Source organism: Ruditapes philippinarum, unplaced genomic scaffold (genome assembly GCF_026571515.1).
Source record: "Ruditapes philippinarum isolate M1 unplaced genomic scaffold, ASM2657151v2 ctg19_1_1_1_1, whole genome shotgun sequence".
NCBI classification, from domain to species: domain Eukaryota; kingdom Metazoa; phylum Mollusca; class Bivalvia; order Venerida; family Veneridae; genus Ruditapes; species Ruditapes philippinarum.
In genome coordinates, this window is record NW_026854201.1 from 1,900 (window position 1) to 21,242 (window position 19,343).

The 19,343-nt window shown below is 33.9% G+C and overlaps 1 protein-coding gene across 1 annotated transcript; it reads left to right on the top strand.

Moving 5' to 3' along the window:
- Nucleotides 1-18,200: 18,200 nt before the first annotated feature.
- LOC132739386 (protein zntD-like) lies at nucleotides 18,201-19,211 on the top strand. Its single transcript, XM_060727075.1, has one exon. The coding sequence runs from the start codon at nucleotides 18,201-18,203 to the stop codon at nucleotides 19,209-19,211; it is 1,011 nt and encodes a 336-aa protein (XP_060583058.1).
- Nucleotides 19,212-19,343: the final 132 nt, after the last annotated feature.

The following is a 19,343-nucleotide window of genomic DNA, read 5'->3' on the forward strand; positions in this document are numbered from 1 at the left end:
TATTTAAAGTTTTTTCTTTCGGTTGCCATGGCAACCAGAGTTCTGCATGGAATTAAATTCTTTGAACAATTTTTAAAGGTGACCACCAAAGGAACATTCCTGTGAAGTTTGGATGAAATTGGCTTAGTGGTTTATGAGGAGATGTCATTTAAAGAAAAAGTTTACGGACGACGGACGGACGGACGCCGGACGAAAAGTGATCACAAAAGCTCACCCTGTCACTTTGTGACAGGTGAGCTAAAAAACCTGTGTTCATCTTAAAAGTGTCAACAACCAAAATAAAATGTAAATAATGACCCCCTTTAAAAATATACTTCAAGTTGAAAGTATATTTTTAAAGGGGATCATTATTTACATTTTTTGTTTTGGTTTTTATAAACACAGTTTTTTTTATCAATCTGGTCATCTGGTCATATTTTTTCTTCCCATGTCCGATACTCGTGCCAGTGATTATATGCTGATGACTCAGGAATCCTTGTGTCTCATAAATTAAATCTGAAGAAATTCTTTCTTATAACATGAGTCTTATAAGATTGCTTAATTGACTATAAATTGCCTTTGCATCTTGGCAAGACAGAGTCTATTCTTTTTTGGTTTAAGTTTCAACTTAACCTGGCCCTAGCCTCCAGGTCACATGTAATGGTACTGCTATAAAGTACACATCTTTTGTTAAGTATTTAGGTGCAAATCTGGATCAAATTCTTTTGGCGTCGCCCTTTGATGCTTTGCATCAATGCTTTTCTTGTATCTTTTGTAATCAGTTTACAATTTGATACTTTGTAATTAGTCCAGTTTGATGCTGCATGCCAAATATCTAAGCTTTATAATTTCTGAGAAGAAGATTTTGAAAGATTGTTTCTATCTTTAGCTTTTGTGACCTAATGATGCATCAGACTAGAACCAGTTATATAACTGTCGAATAGGAAGGTCCAACTAAGGGTCATTCCTGTACAGTATAGTCAAAATCCATCCAGTGGTTTAGGAGAAGATATAGTTTTGTTTTTTGTTGTTGTTGTTTTTTTGTTGTTGTTGTTTTTTTAATGTGTATAGCGACGGACAACGAACTACGCACTCTGGTACCCTTCATCTCTTGGAACAGTTTGTATAAAAACAAATATATCAAACACCATTTTTAAAGGTTCTGTAACTCAATTTGCTATGGTTTTATATCATAAATATGTTGCTAAAATGAAGATTTATCAATATTGTAAGTTTTAAAAAGCATTATTTGTGAAGATATTACCGAATTTACATTTTATGTATTATTTGTAAAGATATTACCGAATTTACATTTCAAGTAAATAAAGGGAGGTACATTTTTGTATTTTATAACGTCTAAGCCATTTTTTTTTCAATAAGAAATGAATGCATATATTTAAATTATAAAATATAATGCGATTTGCAGTGCATATTTTACATATCCTTGGATGTTTGGAAATTGTTTTAGAAGAATAATTATTTACATATATAAAATTTCATTTACATACAACATACATGAGCTTTAAAAAAATATCTAGTTCATCATTGTAATGAAATATTTTTATAAAATTCATAAACGGTAAATAACGTTGTTTCCATAATTTTAAGTTGATTCTAAAATGTCTAATATATATTTAACACGCATGCATTGTACGTGAACAAAAATACAATGTTCCGAAGCATCGTAATCATGCTGCTTAGTAGGGTTTACCAGTCCAAAATTTAATATTTTTTTTGTTAACTACAGATTATACATTTTAAGAGTAGTCTGAGATACATAGGAAGAAAATTATTAAAAGGAACATATACTTTCATTTGAATTTTTAAAAAAGGCCCTTTTTTAAACGTAAAAAGAACGCTTACTTAAAAATATTCCAGCAATCAATCCGGCTGTGCACAAGCCGTGTACAGCAACATTAATATCCGAACAAAAAGTGTTTTTGTTTTTTTATAAATGATGCACAACAGACAAAAATCACTACGTTAATCTGTAGCGCATGCGCTTCTTGTCGACCTAAATGAAATTCAGAGTTTAAGTACATGCCGGTCAAGGATGTTAATATCTGATATCATCATGGAAGCTCTGTAGAATAGGAGTGTTCCAGAAAAAGCCTGAGCCTGAAAACATTTTTTTGCGGTCGTTTACCTTCTGTTATCATTCATGTCAAAAGTTCAAGCGAAAAAAATAAAGTGGCAAAATAGATACTGTTAGAAAGGTGTACAAAGGTTTCGGTGTTTTTTAATCTTATTTTCAAGAACTATAAGGTTAAATAACTATGAGAGAACAACAAGATAATACGAAAAAGCGCAAAGAATGCCAATAATAAACAAGCAAAAAAAAGTTGATTTAATATACCTCGCCTATTGATACAAATCACGTGATACATATATCAGAGTATATGTGGTATGTAAACTGCCATTCTTTCAGATACATTAAATAATACTTACAATATGTCATTCGTTCATTCATTAAAAACATATTGATATAATATAATTCGCAGTTCTAGGGTTTAAATGGATAATGAAAGCATGCCAACTTATGCTTTTCATTCAATCCAGTTAGACCAGGAATGGCCAAAATTTGAGTGTTATCGTGGACAAACCAGTTCTCAAACCCAAAGGCAGTCAATAGGTCTTTGAGTTTCAATAAAAATATATATTTATAAAAAGATTTACATATATTAACTTTAGTCTTCATTTCAGATTTCTGTCAAATTTGGCTGAAATTCAATAATTAAACCAGCTCCAAATCCTCCTTAGAAAAACACAACACTCTTTTGTCGTCTTAAAACAAAGAATCTAATCTCAAACCTCTTTAAGTATCTTTTACTTTAGCCAATGAGGTGATCATCAGTTCACCATCATATAACATTTAAGAACCCTACATATTACAGGTACCTGCATCAGGATTTTTTGTTTATAGTATTCATATTCACAATTAGTTATTGGTGAATTTATAGGACTTACAAAGGTTATAATAATTTGTATGAAATAGCACTTTGTAACAAATATGTAATCTATTTACCAGATTTTGAGCAAAGAGTTATTGTTTTAGGCAAAAATAGCATTCAGGCTTAGAAAACAATGTCGTACTAAACACTTGATATAGATATATCAAAACAGACTTTGTTTGGAACCATAATTATTTAAGAAAATATTTATTGAAATGGTTTGCGTATGAATATTTGTAGAATTATGATGTCAGCTGATTGAAACCGGAAGATACGACGTAACAGAATACTGAAAGAAATGAAAAATTCTGTCAATTATGTAGCTTACCAGAAATTGAAGATGAATATCATTTTATTTTGTTTGTTTATATTATCAAGATATTCGAAGAATATTTATCAAGCGTTATTACTATACTAGTATTATACCTTGTATGAATAAAATAGTTGATTTATTTCAATCAGAAAATAATGCTATACTTGTAAATTTAGGAATACTATAAATGTACAAGATCCGGAATAAACTATTTCTTCTCTTCTATTCTGTAATGTAAATATCCGTTTTTGTTTGATAGCAGCAGACACGTATGTCAGAAACTGAGCTCATGTAAAAACACATGCTGATGATATCATAGATACTTCTAGTAAAAAAGATCAACAGCTCAAATATAAAAGGTGTTGTAAGATATGGTGCTTGTAAATAGCAATGTTGATTGAGAGATATACAAGTAAATGTATAAATTAATTAAAGATCGTACAAAAATATCTTGGTATCACTATTAATATTCTTGAGTTTTAAGCAGTACATCTATACATAGATGCTGATATATCATACTGGCTTAAAAGTATGCTCTAGATAAAATTCAAATATTAACAATTGCAAAGGTCATTAACTAGTATGAAAAGAAAAATTTAAAAAAAAATACATGAAAACCTAAGGATAATAGTTGTTAGACATGTCATTCATGTCTCTTAAGTTTCAAGCTGTTCCCTCTATATAGTTTTCAGTTATGCTCCAGAAAGAAAGAAACGCGATAAAAAAAAGCTGTAACTGTAAAAGTGTATTTGTACCCCAAGATTAGCTGGGAAAAACGAACTATTCTTTATTCCGGAGTAAGTATATTAAACAAAGTAACTTTCGTTTATATAAATAACACATAGATTTGCAAGTAACAGTAAAAACATCATCCCGAGGAAAATACTGTTACCCGAGGATAACATAATTCTAGGAGGGATGATATTTTTGCAGTTCAAACCGATGTTATTTATTTTATTACCCCGAACAAATACTTCAGTAGGACAGTGTTTCAATAGGTTTTAATATTTCAGATTTTTACTATCAACAAGAGCTGTCGGTAGGACAGCAACGCTCGACTATTCTTAGTGCTTGATAGTAAAAAAAGCCTTGATTAAAAGATAAAATTTTCTTAGTAAAGAAAAAGGCAATTTTTTTCTTTAAATCCATATTACAGTTATAGGCCTTGGAGAGAGTTCTAGTATGCTCTCAAAGAAGAGTATAAAATTTCAACATGTTTCAAAGCCATATGTCAATGAACTTTGAAAATAATTATTTGAGGTATTACAAAAACTTTAACATAAATTCTAAGTCGAAAAAGGGCCATAATTCTGTCAAAATGCTTGATAGAGTTACCTTCTCCTGTCTATAGGTTGGGGTCATGATGGTGAACAAGTGTGCAAAGTTTCAAAGCCATATGTCAATGGACTTTGAAAATATTTGAGGTATTACAAAAACTTTAACGTAAATTCTAAGTCGAAAAAGGGGCATAATTCTGTCAAAATGCTTGATAGAGTTACCTCCCCCTGTCTACAGGTTGGGGTCATGATGGTGAACAAGTGTGCAAAGTTTCAAAGACATATGTCAATGGACTTTGAAAATATTTGAGGTATTACAAAAACTTTAACATAAGTGGTTACGCCGACGCCGACGCAGATGCCGACGCCGACGCTCGGGTGACTACAATAGCTCTACTTATTCTAATCGAATAGACGTATTAAAGAGTCCTGTTACCTATGTAACTGTACAAAATTGCTACTCACATGGCACACTGGATTTAAACCCATTGGTCTTTGGTAAATTAACATTACAAAAATGGTGAGCTGTAATAAAAACATCTGTTTCATTGCAAATATATAAATATGATTCTAAACATTGTAATGTCATATATACATGTATAAACAAATAACACATACAAAAACGCTATATACAAGGAAAAAGTTCTATTTTTGAGAGAAAATAATTTCAAACACTAATGCAAGTTAATTCATTTGTCTTTCTGTAATATTCTTGTATAATGTTGACAAGAAATAACAAATGATGTAAATATGTAGTTTTAATTTAGTATTTCGTTTTTTAGAATGCAGAAGACAGCGTAGTTGTGAGATAGAAAAGTATCCTGCTATTTGTTTCTGTAGTGGTTAGAATTTAATAGTACATGTATATAAATCATGATTAACTCGTTAACACACGCCAAAAGCATACGTTTCTGTCTAAATGGATATTGTCTCAAAAATTCAAGATCAAAGTCCAAGTTTTTCTTTCGCTTGTAATCCAATAGTTCGTCGATCAATTTTTCCAAGTGGCAGTCAGCGGTACCTTGTCTATGATAATGTAGTACATGGGTTTCACGCTTACTCCAAAAGCGGTCGACTTTTCCAGAAACATTTCATCACAGAATTTCTTAATATCCGATTCTGATAAAGAAATACCTTCCTTAGGTAATACGCATGCGCACACTACTTGACCTAGCCTTGTATCCGGTACACCGACTGCAAATGCATTTTCTGCACCTGTTGATTTTTTCAAAACTTTCTCAATAGACCAAGGAAAAGACTTGTAAGTTCCAATTGAAATCATTTCTTTTTTCAGTCCGTCAACAACAAAGTTCCCATCCTGGCGAAAGTGGGCCATGTCTCCCGTATGGAACCAATTATGTTTGTCTACTGCCTCCCGGAACAATTCTTCCATATAAAGATAGGTAACAAATCTAAAAGGGCACCTGACGCACAGCTCACCTTTTGACCAATCGGAACAACATCTCTGTTGTCATCAACTACTTTAAACTCATAACCATCAATCGGTTTTCCTGAAAGAAAACAATTTATTATTTTATACCTAATACCCGCACCTCGAAAATTAGTTTAAATGTATCATGCCAATTCTACACCTTCAATGTTACGATTTTTTTCAATATGCCAATTACTTATTATATGTATATTAATTGCACAACATATATTGTGCATGCGGATTTGTTTCAGGAGGCACACAAGTTATTTACGAGAAATTGTGTCTTAAAATTCCAAGTCCATTAGATAATTCAAGAGTAAAGCCAAATATAACAGCCAACTAGTAGCAATCTAATGTAAACTTAGAGAACCCAGGGCGGGCCTCTTTTCATCCTGAATGCATAATTTATATCTATTCAAAATCTATATTAAGTCAAAATGGTGATGCTAATTAATACCAAATATCTAAGATCTGGTCATTGCAGATCCAGGAGGATGTTTGAAAAATGTTTCTTTTACAGGTCGATGTAACAAAGGGGAAACCGGGGCGGGAAAAATTCTTACTCCAAGAGTTTGGTTTATATTGTAGATGGTCACAAGGTCATGTTACATCCCAATTAATGCACGGAGGGGCACTTGAGGTCTTCCTCCACCAGTAAAGCTGGAACGTCGCGATATGACCTATACTGTGTCGATGTGACGTAAAACCCAAAAATAAAAACAAAACAAAAACATCCCAATTACTGATACTTGGAATTGTAGAAATAGAATTAATGTTCTTTTCCTTTAAATTATAAGCCTTTGGAAACTAAGTAATATTATATTCCAAAGCATGATCTTAATAACATCTATTGAGGTCATTTTGACAATGAGCTTCATACCAAATACCTGAGCTCTAGCTCTGTAGTTTCACATTACTATAAACTTAAATATCTTTCCTAGCACAAATCTTTGTAAACTATATGATCCCAGGGTAGAGCCAATTTTGATTCTAAAGATAAATCATTGAAATGTTTATACCGCTTTAAGTTGATGCTAAATGTACATGCAAAATATCTTTGTGGTTAGACATTGTGGTTTAAGGAAAAGTTTTTTTTAAGATTTTAAAAGTGTATTTTCAGCTCATGTGACTTACTTATATACTCCGACTGGAACCATTAACATATATATATTTGTATATACACTTTTCATTTATATATACACTTTTCTTTGAAGTTTGATCAAAATTCAAAATGTTGGCTTGGAGGGCATTTAAATCATTTAGAAATTTCCGTCATAAAAGCTCACCTTTAAGCCCTTTGTGCTTAAAAGAGATAGCAAAATTATGTCATTATGACACTTCTTTACCCCCAAAGTTGCAAGAAATAGTTTCTGGCCCTATAATTATGACGGCCTTAGTATTGATTTACGACAAAATTTGCAATATACAGTTAATGTTTACCTACCGATCATGCCGTCCTCGAAATCATCCCCACTTACATCACTGAAAAAAAGTCGCTATCCCACTCTCTGCTGTTCCATATGACGTCATAACGTAAAGAAATATGACAATGTCATTACTCTTTCGTATCCTTGTGTCTTCGACTTACGTCCCGTAAAGCGGAAGTACGACACAGTCATCACTTTGACGTATTTTCAAGTTATCGCCTGGCGCCCCGCAAAGCGAAAATACGACATAGCACAATCCCCGGTTTTGCAGGGGGCCCATCCCGATTATCACGCAACTGACTACCGCCTCCGTGGTCGAGGGGTTATATTCGATGATTTCTAATCCAGTTACCTCTCTGGGGTGGGTTCGATCCCCGGGAGATGCTTTGGTAGTTTAGCGCGGAGGAAGGTAGTCTAGTACTGGTGTAACTCTCCAGGAACAATGGTTAGGAAACTACACGCCTATATGACTGAAATACTGTTGAAAAAGGCGTAAAATGAAACAAACAAACAAACAAAACGCAACTGACTAGTACATGACTCATAAATTTCTACCAGTATGATTTGATATGCAGAAGAACAAAACGTTTAAGAAAATTCTTCGTCAATAGGTCACAAAGGACAAATTCTTATTCTGTTGAAAGCATCTTACAATGCAGTCAAAATGTTTAATCGTTTTAAATAATGCAAAGAAAATACTACGAAACATAATTCATATTCCATCTTTTAAATATAAAAAATAACCTTGAATTTTACCCTTTTCTTTACAACATCCTACCAGTGCAAATATACACACACGAATGTAGGGTAAAGGTAATAATAAGTATTGTAATATGATACGAGATGTATTCTTACTAGGAGCGGACATTGCTGATATCGTGTTCGGGCACGTTATCTTAAGGCCTACCGTCTGTTGAGGCCTTAACAGAGGGTAGGATTTTGAAGTACAACACCAATTAAAACTAAGATGTACAGGCAAATCTTAATGTGTGAAGGCTACTATTTCTTGAATTCTAGATGTAAGGGATAGGACATGTTCTATTTTGAAAATATTGTCGTACAGATTTCTACAGACCTCCCACAATGACAAGTAACATATTACCAAATTATCTCCTGATAATGGGTGTAATGAATGAAATTCCAGAGTAATAAGGGCTAAAAGGTAAACATAGTAGTAAGATGGGGTAAAAATGATGTTGAAAAACTCTTCGTTGTGTTATGTTCGAATCCCAAATTATTCCGAAAATGATTATGTCACGGTATTGAACTGTTCTCTAATTAGGGGAGGGGAGGTAGTTTGTAGTCAGTAGATCCGCAGTACGGTATTCCGAGGGTTCCAGGTTTGAGTCTCGGTCAGGCTTCACATTAAAAAAAATATATTTATTTTTTTTAAATAGAGGTGTTTCAATCATTACTCATGGCGAAAAAAGTATTTAGTGAGTAAAGTATGTAAAGGATCAATGTAAAGGGATCCTTTTTAGGGGAAACCTCAGATGATTCCTACAGTGTAGAATTACCGTCTGAATGCAAGTGTTGTATTGCTTTGAAAAATTGTACATTTTATCTCTTATTAGTGCTGTACATAAATCCTACCGTCTGTTGAGACCTAATTATATATTCTGCACCTGTAATGTAATACACGAGATGGAAATGTAAATCCATATTCATGAAAGTTATAACAGCGAATGTTATATACATTGATGACTTACATCTGTTATATATTTGTTAATCTTTTCATGATTATTTATATACTTGTTTCTAGAACTATGCTTTACATGTATATGGACCTTTAAATGAAGTCCCAACGTATAATTAATTAATTTCAAAACATAATGTAGTTTTAAGATATTTGTAATTGAATTTCATTATAAACGCAAGAAAAGGCCCACTGTTAACATTGTTGCCATCTTTAAAGTAAGATAATATGATATTCTACTGTTTAGCGTTTGATAATGGTCATTTCTTGTTAGAGTTTCTCAACAATATGTATCATAGATTGGTGATTTATTTGGTACACTTTGCGCGTTGCGTTGTCGATAGCGACAACAGAACCTATATCGCCATCGCCTTTTCGTCTTGCCTTGTCGCTAGCGAAGCGCGCCAAACGGCGCATTGTCGCACCGTCATCTTCCGCCTTGTCCGCCAGCAAAGCACACCAAAGGGCGCGTTGTCGTGCGGCGCGATGTCGCTCTGTCGCTTGGCTTATAAGCTATTTCTTCGATTTGAGTCTAGCGACAATGTGACATTGCGACAACACGCTGCACGACCACGCGCCGTTTGACGTACGGCGACAAGACGAAAGTCCGATTACTTACCCACACTCAAATGCATGCCCATTGAAAGGATCATTTTATCTGGGGTTTACATATTGTGACGACAGAGAAAGGGATAGCGATAGAAATATCATATTCAGATACTCGTTAATTGGTTACTTTCTCTTTGATTTCATATTGTGACAACAGAGAACGTGAAAAATGGCTACGTTCTGGGATCCCTTATGTCGTAAGTGCCGTTAAAATCTCCTCTCTGAAATGCCTATAACTAAGATATTTGGCATGTAGAATCACCTTGTGGTCATCTACAAAAGTAATATTAATCATGCCCCGTAGGTCATTTTTGTATATAGGCTTGTATAGGGAAATCCATTCATTTTTGCCCTGAAACTGCAATGCTTAGAGCTTAGATAAGTGGCATTAAGCATATTTCGAAGCAGACAACTTCAAGTATTTTGAAAACGAGGCAGAAAATTGGGTAAAAGAGTGCAATCAAATGTGACCTCACTACTGACTTGAATTTTGAAAAAGAATTTTACATTTTCTAGCAATTTCAGTCTCAGGTGAGCGAGCCAGGGCCATCATGGCCCTCTTCTTTTATTCTCCCATGTTCAGAATTTAGGTTTCTTTGACAAGAAACAGATTTAAAACATGGCTAAAATACCAATTTATTGTGATAACGCAAAGAAATATGGATAGATGACAGTTTGGAGTTTATACACGTCATTGTTTGCTATGACAACAACAAATATACTTAAAATTCGGCAAAGAAATAGCAATATAGTTGGACCCATTTATACCTTAAAATACAAGAAACGGTTGAACCGGGTGATGCTCCCCGAGAAGGTTTTGGACACAGGAAAGTATAAAAATGAACAAAAGGCAAAAACTCCAAAATTAGGCAAGGCGGAGTTATGTTTTTTTTTTTTTTTTTTTGCACTGCACTTCTATTCAATGAGATCTATCTATCTATAAAGTTCCCTGATGATATCTCTTAAAGATTCAGAGTTATGTCCCGGGTAAAATTCAAAGTGTAAAATTGAACAAAGGGCAATAACTCCAAAATAATTCAAAATTTAGGCATGGAGGAGTTACGGTTCTTGTGCACTGCACACCTGCTCAATGAAATCTATCTACATGTACCTACAAAGTTCATATTGATACCTCTTATAGTTTTAGAGTTATGACCAGGACAAAGTTCAAAGTATAAAATAAACAAAGGGGCTAATTCAAAAATTAGGCAATGCAGAGTTACGGTTCTAGTGCACTGTACACCTCCTCAGTGAGATCTATCTACCTACAAAATTTCATGTTGATACCTCTTACAGTTTTAGAGTTATATCCCGGACAAAGTTCAAAGTGTAAAAATAAACAAAAGGGAATAATTTAAAAATTAGGCAAGGCAGAGTTACAGTTCTTCACTGCACACCTTCTCAATGAGGTCTATCTACCTACGAAGTTTCATGTTGATACCTCTTGTTGTTTCAAAGTTATGTCCCGGACAAGAAAAGTGGACGGACGGACAGACGGACGGACAAGGCGGCGACTATATGCTCCCCCGAATGTAGGGTAAAGGTAATAATAAGTATTGTAATATGATACGAGATGTATTCTTACTAGGAGCGGACATTGCTGATATCGTGTTCGGGCACGTTATCTTAAGGCCTACCGTCTGTTGAGGCCTTAACAGAGGGTAGGATTTTGAAGTACAACACCAATTAAAACTAAGATGTACAGGCAAATCTTAATGTGTGAAGGCTACTATTTCTTGAATTCTAGATGTAAGGGATAGGACATGTTCTATTTTGAAAATATTGTCGTACAGATTTCTACAGACCTCCCACAATGACAAGTAACATATTACCAAATTATCTCCTGATAATGGGTGTAATGAATGAATTCCAGAGTAATAAGGGCTAAAAGGTAAACATAGTAGTAAGATGGGGTAAAAATGATGTTGAAAAACTCTTCGTTGTGTTATGTTCGAATCCCAAATTATTCCGAAAATGATTATGTCACGGTATTGAACTGTTCTCTAATTAGGGGAGGGGAGGTAGTTTGTAGTCAGTAGATCCGCAGTACGGTATTCCGAGGGTTCCAGGTTTGAGTCTCGGTCAGGCTTCACATTAAAAAAATATATTTATTTTTTTTTAAATAGAGGTGTTTCAATCATTACTCATGGCGAAAAAAGTATTTAGTGAGTAAAGTATGTAAAAGATCAGTTGGGAGGGATCCTTTTTAGAGAAACCTCAGATGATTCCTACAGTGTAGAATTACCGTCTGAATGCAAGTGTTGTATTGCTTTGAAAAATTGTACATTTTATCTCTTATTAGTGCTGTACATAAATCCTACCGTCTGTTGAGACCTAATTATATATTCTGCACCTGTAATGTAATACACGAGATGGAAATGTAAATCCATATTCATGAAAGTTATAACAGCGAATGTTATATACATTGATGACTTACATCTGTTATATATTTGTTAATCTTTTCATGATTATTTATATACTTGTTTCTAGAACTATGCTTTACATGTATATGGACCTTTAAATGAAGTCCCAACGTATAATTAATTAATTTCAAAACATAATGTAGTTTTAAGATATTTGTAATTGAATTTCATTATAAACGCAAGAAAAGGCCCACTGTTAACATTGTTGCCATCTTTAAAGTAAGATAATATGATATTCTACTGTTTAGCGTTTGATAATGGTCATTTCTTGTTAGAGTTTCTCAACAATATGTATCATAGATTGGTGATTTATTTGGTACACTTTGCGCGTTGCGTTGTCGATAGCGACAACAGAACCTATATCGCCATCGCCTTTTCGTCTTGCCTTGTCGCTAGCGAAGCGCGCCAAACGGCGCATTGTCGCACCGTCATCTTCCGCCTTGTCCGCCAGCAAAGCACACCAAAGGGCGCGTTGTCGTGCGGCGCGATGTCGCTCTGTCGCTTGGCTTATAAGCTATTTCTTCGATTTGAGTCTAGCGACAATGTGACATTGCGACAACACGCTGCACGACCACGCGCCGTTTGACGTACGGCGACAAGACGAAAGTCCGATTACTTACCCACACTCAAATGCATGCCCATTGAAAGGATCATTTTATCTGGGGTTTACATATTGTGACGACAGAGAAAGGGATAGCGATAGAAATATCATATTCAGATACTCGTTAATTGGTTACTTTCTCTTTGATTTCATATTGTGACAACAGAGAACGTGAAAAATGGCTACGTTCTGGGATCCCTTATGTCGTAAGTGCCGTTAAAATCTCCTCTCTGAAATGCCTATAACTAAGATATTTGGCATGTAGAATCACCTTGTGGTCATCTACAAAAGTAATATTAATCATGCCCCGTAGGTCATTTTTGTATATAGGCTTGTATAGGGAAATCCATTCATTTTTTGCCCTGAAACTGCAATGCTTAGAGCTTAGATAAGTGGCATTAAGCATATTTCGAAGCAGACAACTTCAAGTATTTTGAAAAACGAGGCAGAAAATTGGGTAAAAGAGTGCAATCAAATGTGACCTCACTACTGACTTGAATTTTGAAAAAGAATTTTACATTTTCTAGCAATTTCAGTCTCAGGTGAGCGAGCCAGGGCCATCATGGCCCTCTTCTTTTATTCTCCCATGTTCAGAATTTAGGTTTCTTTGACAAGAAACAGATTTAAAACATGGCTAAAATACCAATTTATTGTGATAACGCAAAGAAATATGGATAGATGACAGTTTGGAGTTTATACACGTCATTGTTTGCTATGACAACAACAAATATACTTAAAATTCGGCAAAGAAATAGCAATATAGTTGGACCCATTTATACCTTAAAATACAAGAAACGGTTGAACGGGTGATGCTCCCCGAGAAGGTTTTGGACACAGGAAAGTATAAAAATGAACAAAAAGGCAAAAACTCCAAAATTAGGCAAGGCGGAGTTATGTTTTTTTTTTTTTTTTGCACTGCACTTCTATTCAATGAGATCTATCTATCTATAAAGTTCCTGATGATATCTCTTAAAGATTTCAGAGTTATGTCCCGGGTAAAATTCAAAGTGTAAATTGAACAAAGGGCAATAACTCCAAAATAATTCAAAATTTAGGCATGGAGGAGTTACGGTTCTTGTGCACTGCAACCTGCTCAAATGAAATCTATCTACATGTACCTACAAGTTCATATTGATACCTCTTATAGTTTTAGAGTTATGACCAGGACAAAGTTCAAAGATAAATAAAATAAAACAAAGGGGGCTAATTCAAAATTAGGCAATGCAGAGTTACGGTTCTAGTGCACTGTACACTCCTCAGTGAGATCTATCTACCTACAAAATTTCATGTTGATACCTCTTACAGTTTTAGAGTTATATCCCGGACAAAGTTCAAAGTTGTAAAATAAACAAAAGGGAATAATTTAAAAATTAGGCAAGGCAGAGTTACAGTTCTTCACTGCACACCTTCTCAATGAGGTCTATCTACCTACGAAGTTTCATGTTTATACCTCTTGTTGTTTCAAAGTTATGTCCCGGACAAGAAAAGTGGACGGACGGACAGACGGACGGACAAGGCGGCGACTATATGCTCCCCCGAATTTTTCGGGGAGCATAAAAATATAACTTGAAACATGAACATAATTGAGCCGCGTCACGACAAAACCAACATAATGGGCTTGCGACCAGCTTGGATCCAGACCAGCCTGCGCATCCGCGCAGTCTGATAAGGATACATGCTGTTCGCTACCCAACCCTTTTACAAGTAGAGAAACTGATAGCGAACAGCATGGATCCTGATCATACTGCGCGGATGCGCAGGCTGGTCTGGATCCATGCTGGTCGCAAACGGACTATGTTGGTTTTGTCGTGATGTGGCTCAAATGTCATAAACTTAAGGTTTGCCCTTGGTCTGTTCATCTGCTCACAAGAACTCTAATTTGTGATAACTCAAAAAGTACTGAAAATATTTTCTTAAATCTTTAAATATGAACAGATGGCAGTTTAGAGATTATGCAATACTTTATTTTTTTTTTCTGAAAATAAAATCTGGTTGCTATTGAAACAAATGACTTTAAATATTGCAAAAATACCAATATAATTAACTTCATAACCACTTTGAAATTACTTGCAATAATACACTCAACAACAAAAAAAGAAACCTGACAATATGTTATTTGATATCTGAACATATGATCGGGATAGTGTCAAACCAAAATGGGACATTATACAGCAATGTCTTACTGAAGAATTTATGCAATGTGATTTTTCTAGGGCATGCGTCAAAATGTTAAAAGACGTCCAATGTAAGGTAGGGGTCAAAAGTGATTTTGTCATTTTAAAACTTTTGCCATTAGGTTGCTTTTCAGTGGTGATAACTTAAAATTGCTTGCGAGTTTGTCTGATAATCGAAGTTCTAATGCACCCTAGTACCTGTTATGATCACCTCTGGCTCTAATGATTGCTTCAATACGTCTTCTCATCAAGTTTACGTATTCGTGAGTTATTTTCACATTTTGGCGTTACTGGGCATATACGGTGAAATTTATCTCCCTAGTCCGTGCGACAGGTCACAGATATCAACGTTTGTGTAAAAGTGCATATACATGTACGTATATATATAACAAATGTACATCAATTAGGATATTTGAGATATATATTAGAGTACATTCGTACTCTATCATATCATACCAGCTTGATGTCACGTTGTCATAAAACTCTCAAAAGTTCAAAAACTAAACCAGGACAGGACAAACCCATTACATAAAATTAGAGTTTCAAAACGGAACAGATTCACAAAGCTACACACCATTAAAAAGTGTCAAAAACTCTAATTTTAAAAAAATAAATCTATGAAGCTATGAAATCTTAGCGTATCGTGGATAGGTTTTGCTTGTTACCAGAACATTATTTTTGATTCGAGGATATTTAGTAGAACCAAAAAAAAATGATGGACCTTAATTTAAATTTTAGGAGACGACAATTTTCCCATTACGTAATGAGTTTATGAAAAGAATATTGAATTGTTTCACGAGTCATATTGGGTTTTGATAGTAGAAAGCACTTAATTATCAAAGCATTCTTAATTTTTCCGTTTTTGGATTTAAAAAAATAGATGCAAGGCTATGAGGTATATAACGTTACCTGATTAACTAACAACAACAAATTTTATATAAATTAACATAAATCTGGAATCGTGTCGCTTTGTGGTACATTGACAAATCTGTTTCAAATATCCTCTTTCTTCATTTAATGTAATTCAATGCGTTTTAAGGGTGAATCAAATCAAAACATTAAACTTGTATGATGTAAAAAGGGTAATCACTGATGTATTTACTGTAACAGTACATAGGATGTTTCAGTTTTTTTTTTCTTCTATAAATACAGGATGTATTTTCATTATGAAATTTCATACCACAAGGCAAAAATAAATCATTTTTACAGAAAAAAAACTTGAATTTTCAGTTTATTATTTCCTTTTTTGACAAAGATTTCGCCTTAAATATTGTGTTTTGGCTAAAGTTAAAAAATACGGAAATTATGCTTCGATGCAGTCATTTGAATTATATTTTTTAACATTTTCCATTTTAAAGTTTTAGCATTATTTATTACTGCTTATTTATTGCTTATTACACAACCGCAAGTCCCGATCTGTATCCTATTTTAATGTTATTTTTTTAAGCACGATCGTATATTGAAATTCGAGATATTTCATATTCTTGTCGTCCGAAAGGGCTTACATAGCCTAAATAAATTTAGTTAAACTTGAACATTCTTACGCTATTTGTTTAGTTCACTTATAATATCGCAACGTTATTTAATTTACCGAAGAGTCCAAAATGTTGTCGTCTGATGTCCGACAGGTCAAATAAAAACATAAAAGCGGGAAGACTTAATATTGGGTACCTGGTAAACAAGTCTTGCATTGACCTATTTATTTTAAGTGCTTTATTTAAAAGCATTTGTTTGCGATCGTATTCTGTCTGCGTGTGTCGGAAAACTTTTGCCAATGGTTGATGAATGATAGTTTCGGCAAAATAACCAAATAAGACAACTTAAGGGAATAAAATCACAGGTAGCCTGGACAAAAAAAATATGAACTAATCCTAATATTCCTAGTTAATATTCTTTTTTAATTTTTCAATATTTGTATAATTTAATGTTTACATTTAATATGATTTTTATATCTTTTTTAATTGACACAAACCAGAGAGGAATTTGAAACACATATACATATTTGTACTTGATTTCAATTTGACAAATATATAAACTAAATGACAGACAAATAAATACATGAGACGTTTAACATGTTCACAGCTATCCATTAACAATTACACAAGCTAAAAAAATATAATTCAAGGGAAGCTGCTCCTCCTGTATTATATCCAGTTATATTTTGCCTCTCAATAACAGCTGTTCAAATGTATTATTTATTGAAAAATTAGTGCTTAACTGCTTATGACAGCTTGTATGTACATATATGTATTCGTTCTGGACGGTTATTTAAACTAACGATATAGTGATAAAAAATAGAACAACTTTTAAATGTACATGTATGTCCCATTTTCGATTTCACATAGTAATAACACAATTTTATACGTTTTTATCTATATGTAGATAAACATATGTGTATTATTGTAACATCCATTGAACAATAGTTTAAAGTTACATATTCACGTAATTGTTGTTGTTTATAAATAACTTGTATTTCATTTGGAAATATATGAAATAAGCAGCCTATTTTCACTATTATAATTATATATAAGCGTACATGTACACATTTTGGACATGTAAGTAAATATCAGTGTTTAAATATGTCTTTAATACTCGAATTCGATAAGTTGACAGAAAAAGATAGATAGATGTGTAGTATAAAATGATATATCGGTTGCAGTTAAATGGATTTAATAACATTAAAAAGTCATTAAAGTTTATTACGTGACTTCACCAAGATTGATCCTCGGACAAATGACCTTTACTGCGTTAGTTCAATTAAAATGTGAAGATTGCAGTTATCACAAAGTTAACATGGGTTTATCAGTTTATACCGGTGTTTATGTTGTGATAAAGTAATGTATACATGTACACGTTGATAAATTGTAAAATTCAACATTTATTCCGATTATCACGAAATTGCAACTACTCTAACGTGACGTGGTTTATTACTCGGATATTAATTGTTATATTAATTTTTAACAACTTCTTAAATACAAAATGTGAAAGTGTTAAGGTATTTTGGATCGTAACAATAAGTTTTGATGTACATATAATATAGATCGACACTGCAAGAGAGTTTTTTTTTTCATTTGTGATACAATAATTCAAAATCGAATTTAAAATATGGTGGCTACTGCTAAACTAGCTTCAACTTTCATTTTGTTTGGTCTTTCTGTACTTAGTGGAGTTATTTCCTGCATTACGGTAAAATGCTTGGTGCTGAAACTTGGAACTTCAACAAAATTCACTGGTGCAATCAGTCTTCTGAATTGCTTTTCCGGTGGCGTTTTCTTCGCTACTTCCGTTTTAAGTTTACTTCCGGAAGCGCGCGAAAGCATGGAACATGCATTGGAAGGTCTTGAGTTTAGTTCAGAGTATCCTTTCACCGAACTGGCAATGTGTGTTGGATTTTTCATGATTCTAATGCTTGAGCATATTGCTCACAAGTGTTGCTCTTCTAATACGACATCTCGCCCAATTCGTCCAGACAATGACCCCAGATCAAAAGAACGAAATTCCATGTCAGAATCAGCCCGTGCAGATGTGGCAGTAAGTTACAAGATAGTGAGTGGGAAAAGATATAAAGGGCTGTATATAAAAGACCCTATACAAGTAGCAAGTGATTTAGAAGATTCTTCGTACCATGACGACATGACGTATCAAACATATGGCGCGGTGGACGAATCGGTCGACAGCCCGACAAAAAGACCTTATTCAGAAGTTAGAAATGACTCTGCAAATTCTAAAATGAAAGAAGTTGTATTTCAAGACAGTGATAGAATTCTAATAAGAAATGCAAAAGTTGCAAAAGAAGTCCATATCAAATCGACAAATGAAGCTCTTACAGAAGTCAGAGATTCCGCAGACGATAATCGTGATCCTACAAGGTCAAGGTTACGAGGTCTTGTGCTATTAATAGCATTATCTTTACACATGATTTTTGACGGTCTCGCACTTGGGCTTTTAAAAGATGATTCTAAAGTTTACGAGCTTCTAGCAGCCCTGTGTTTACACAAAGTTCTTGTATTCTTCACAATCGGGGTTCAAACTTTAGAGCTCCTTGCCTCCGTCAAGAAAACCATTTGTGTCATTGTAGTTTTCGCTTTAATGAGTCCATGTGGTGTTATAATAGGTGAAAGTATTAATCTTTCTGGCGAATCAGAAGCGAAAGATTTATCGTCTGCCATATTGCAGGGCATTGCAACCGGTACTTTTCTGTTTGTCACGTTCTTCGAGATTTTACAACGTGAGTTGGGATCCGGTGACCATGACATTTTTAAAGTGTTCACGACTATTTTCGGATTTGCGCTTATTGCTTGTACACGGTTGCTTGAACACGAAGAATAATACAAACTTACGTCTAGAAAGTTCAAATGAACCAGTTAGCTTATTTCGTTTAAGCCAATTTTCAGAGTAAAATTGATAATGTCTCATTAATATATGTAAAATTTGAATGTTCATTCCTGTTATAGTTACTTT

Excerpts from the sequence above, each read along its gene's own strand:
- LOC132739386 (XM_060727075.1), top strand. The coding sequence starts at position 18,201 with ATGGAACATGCATTGGAAGGTCTTGAGTTTAGTTCAGAGTATCCTTTC.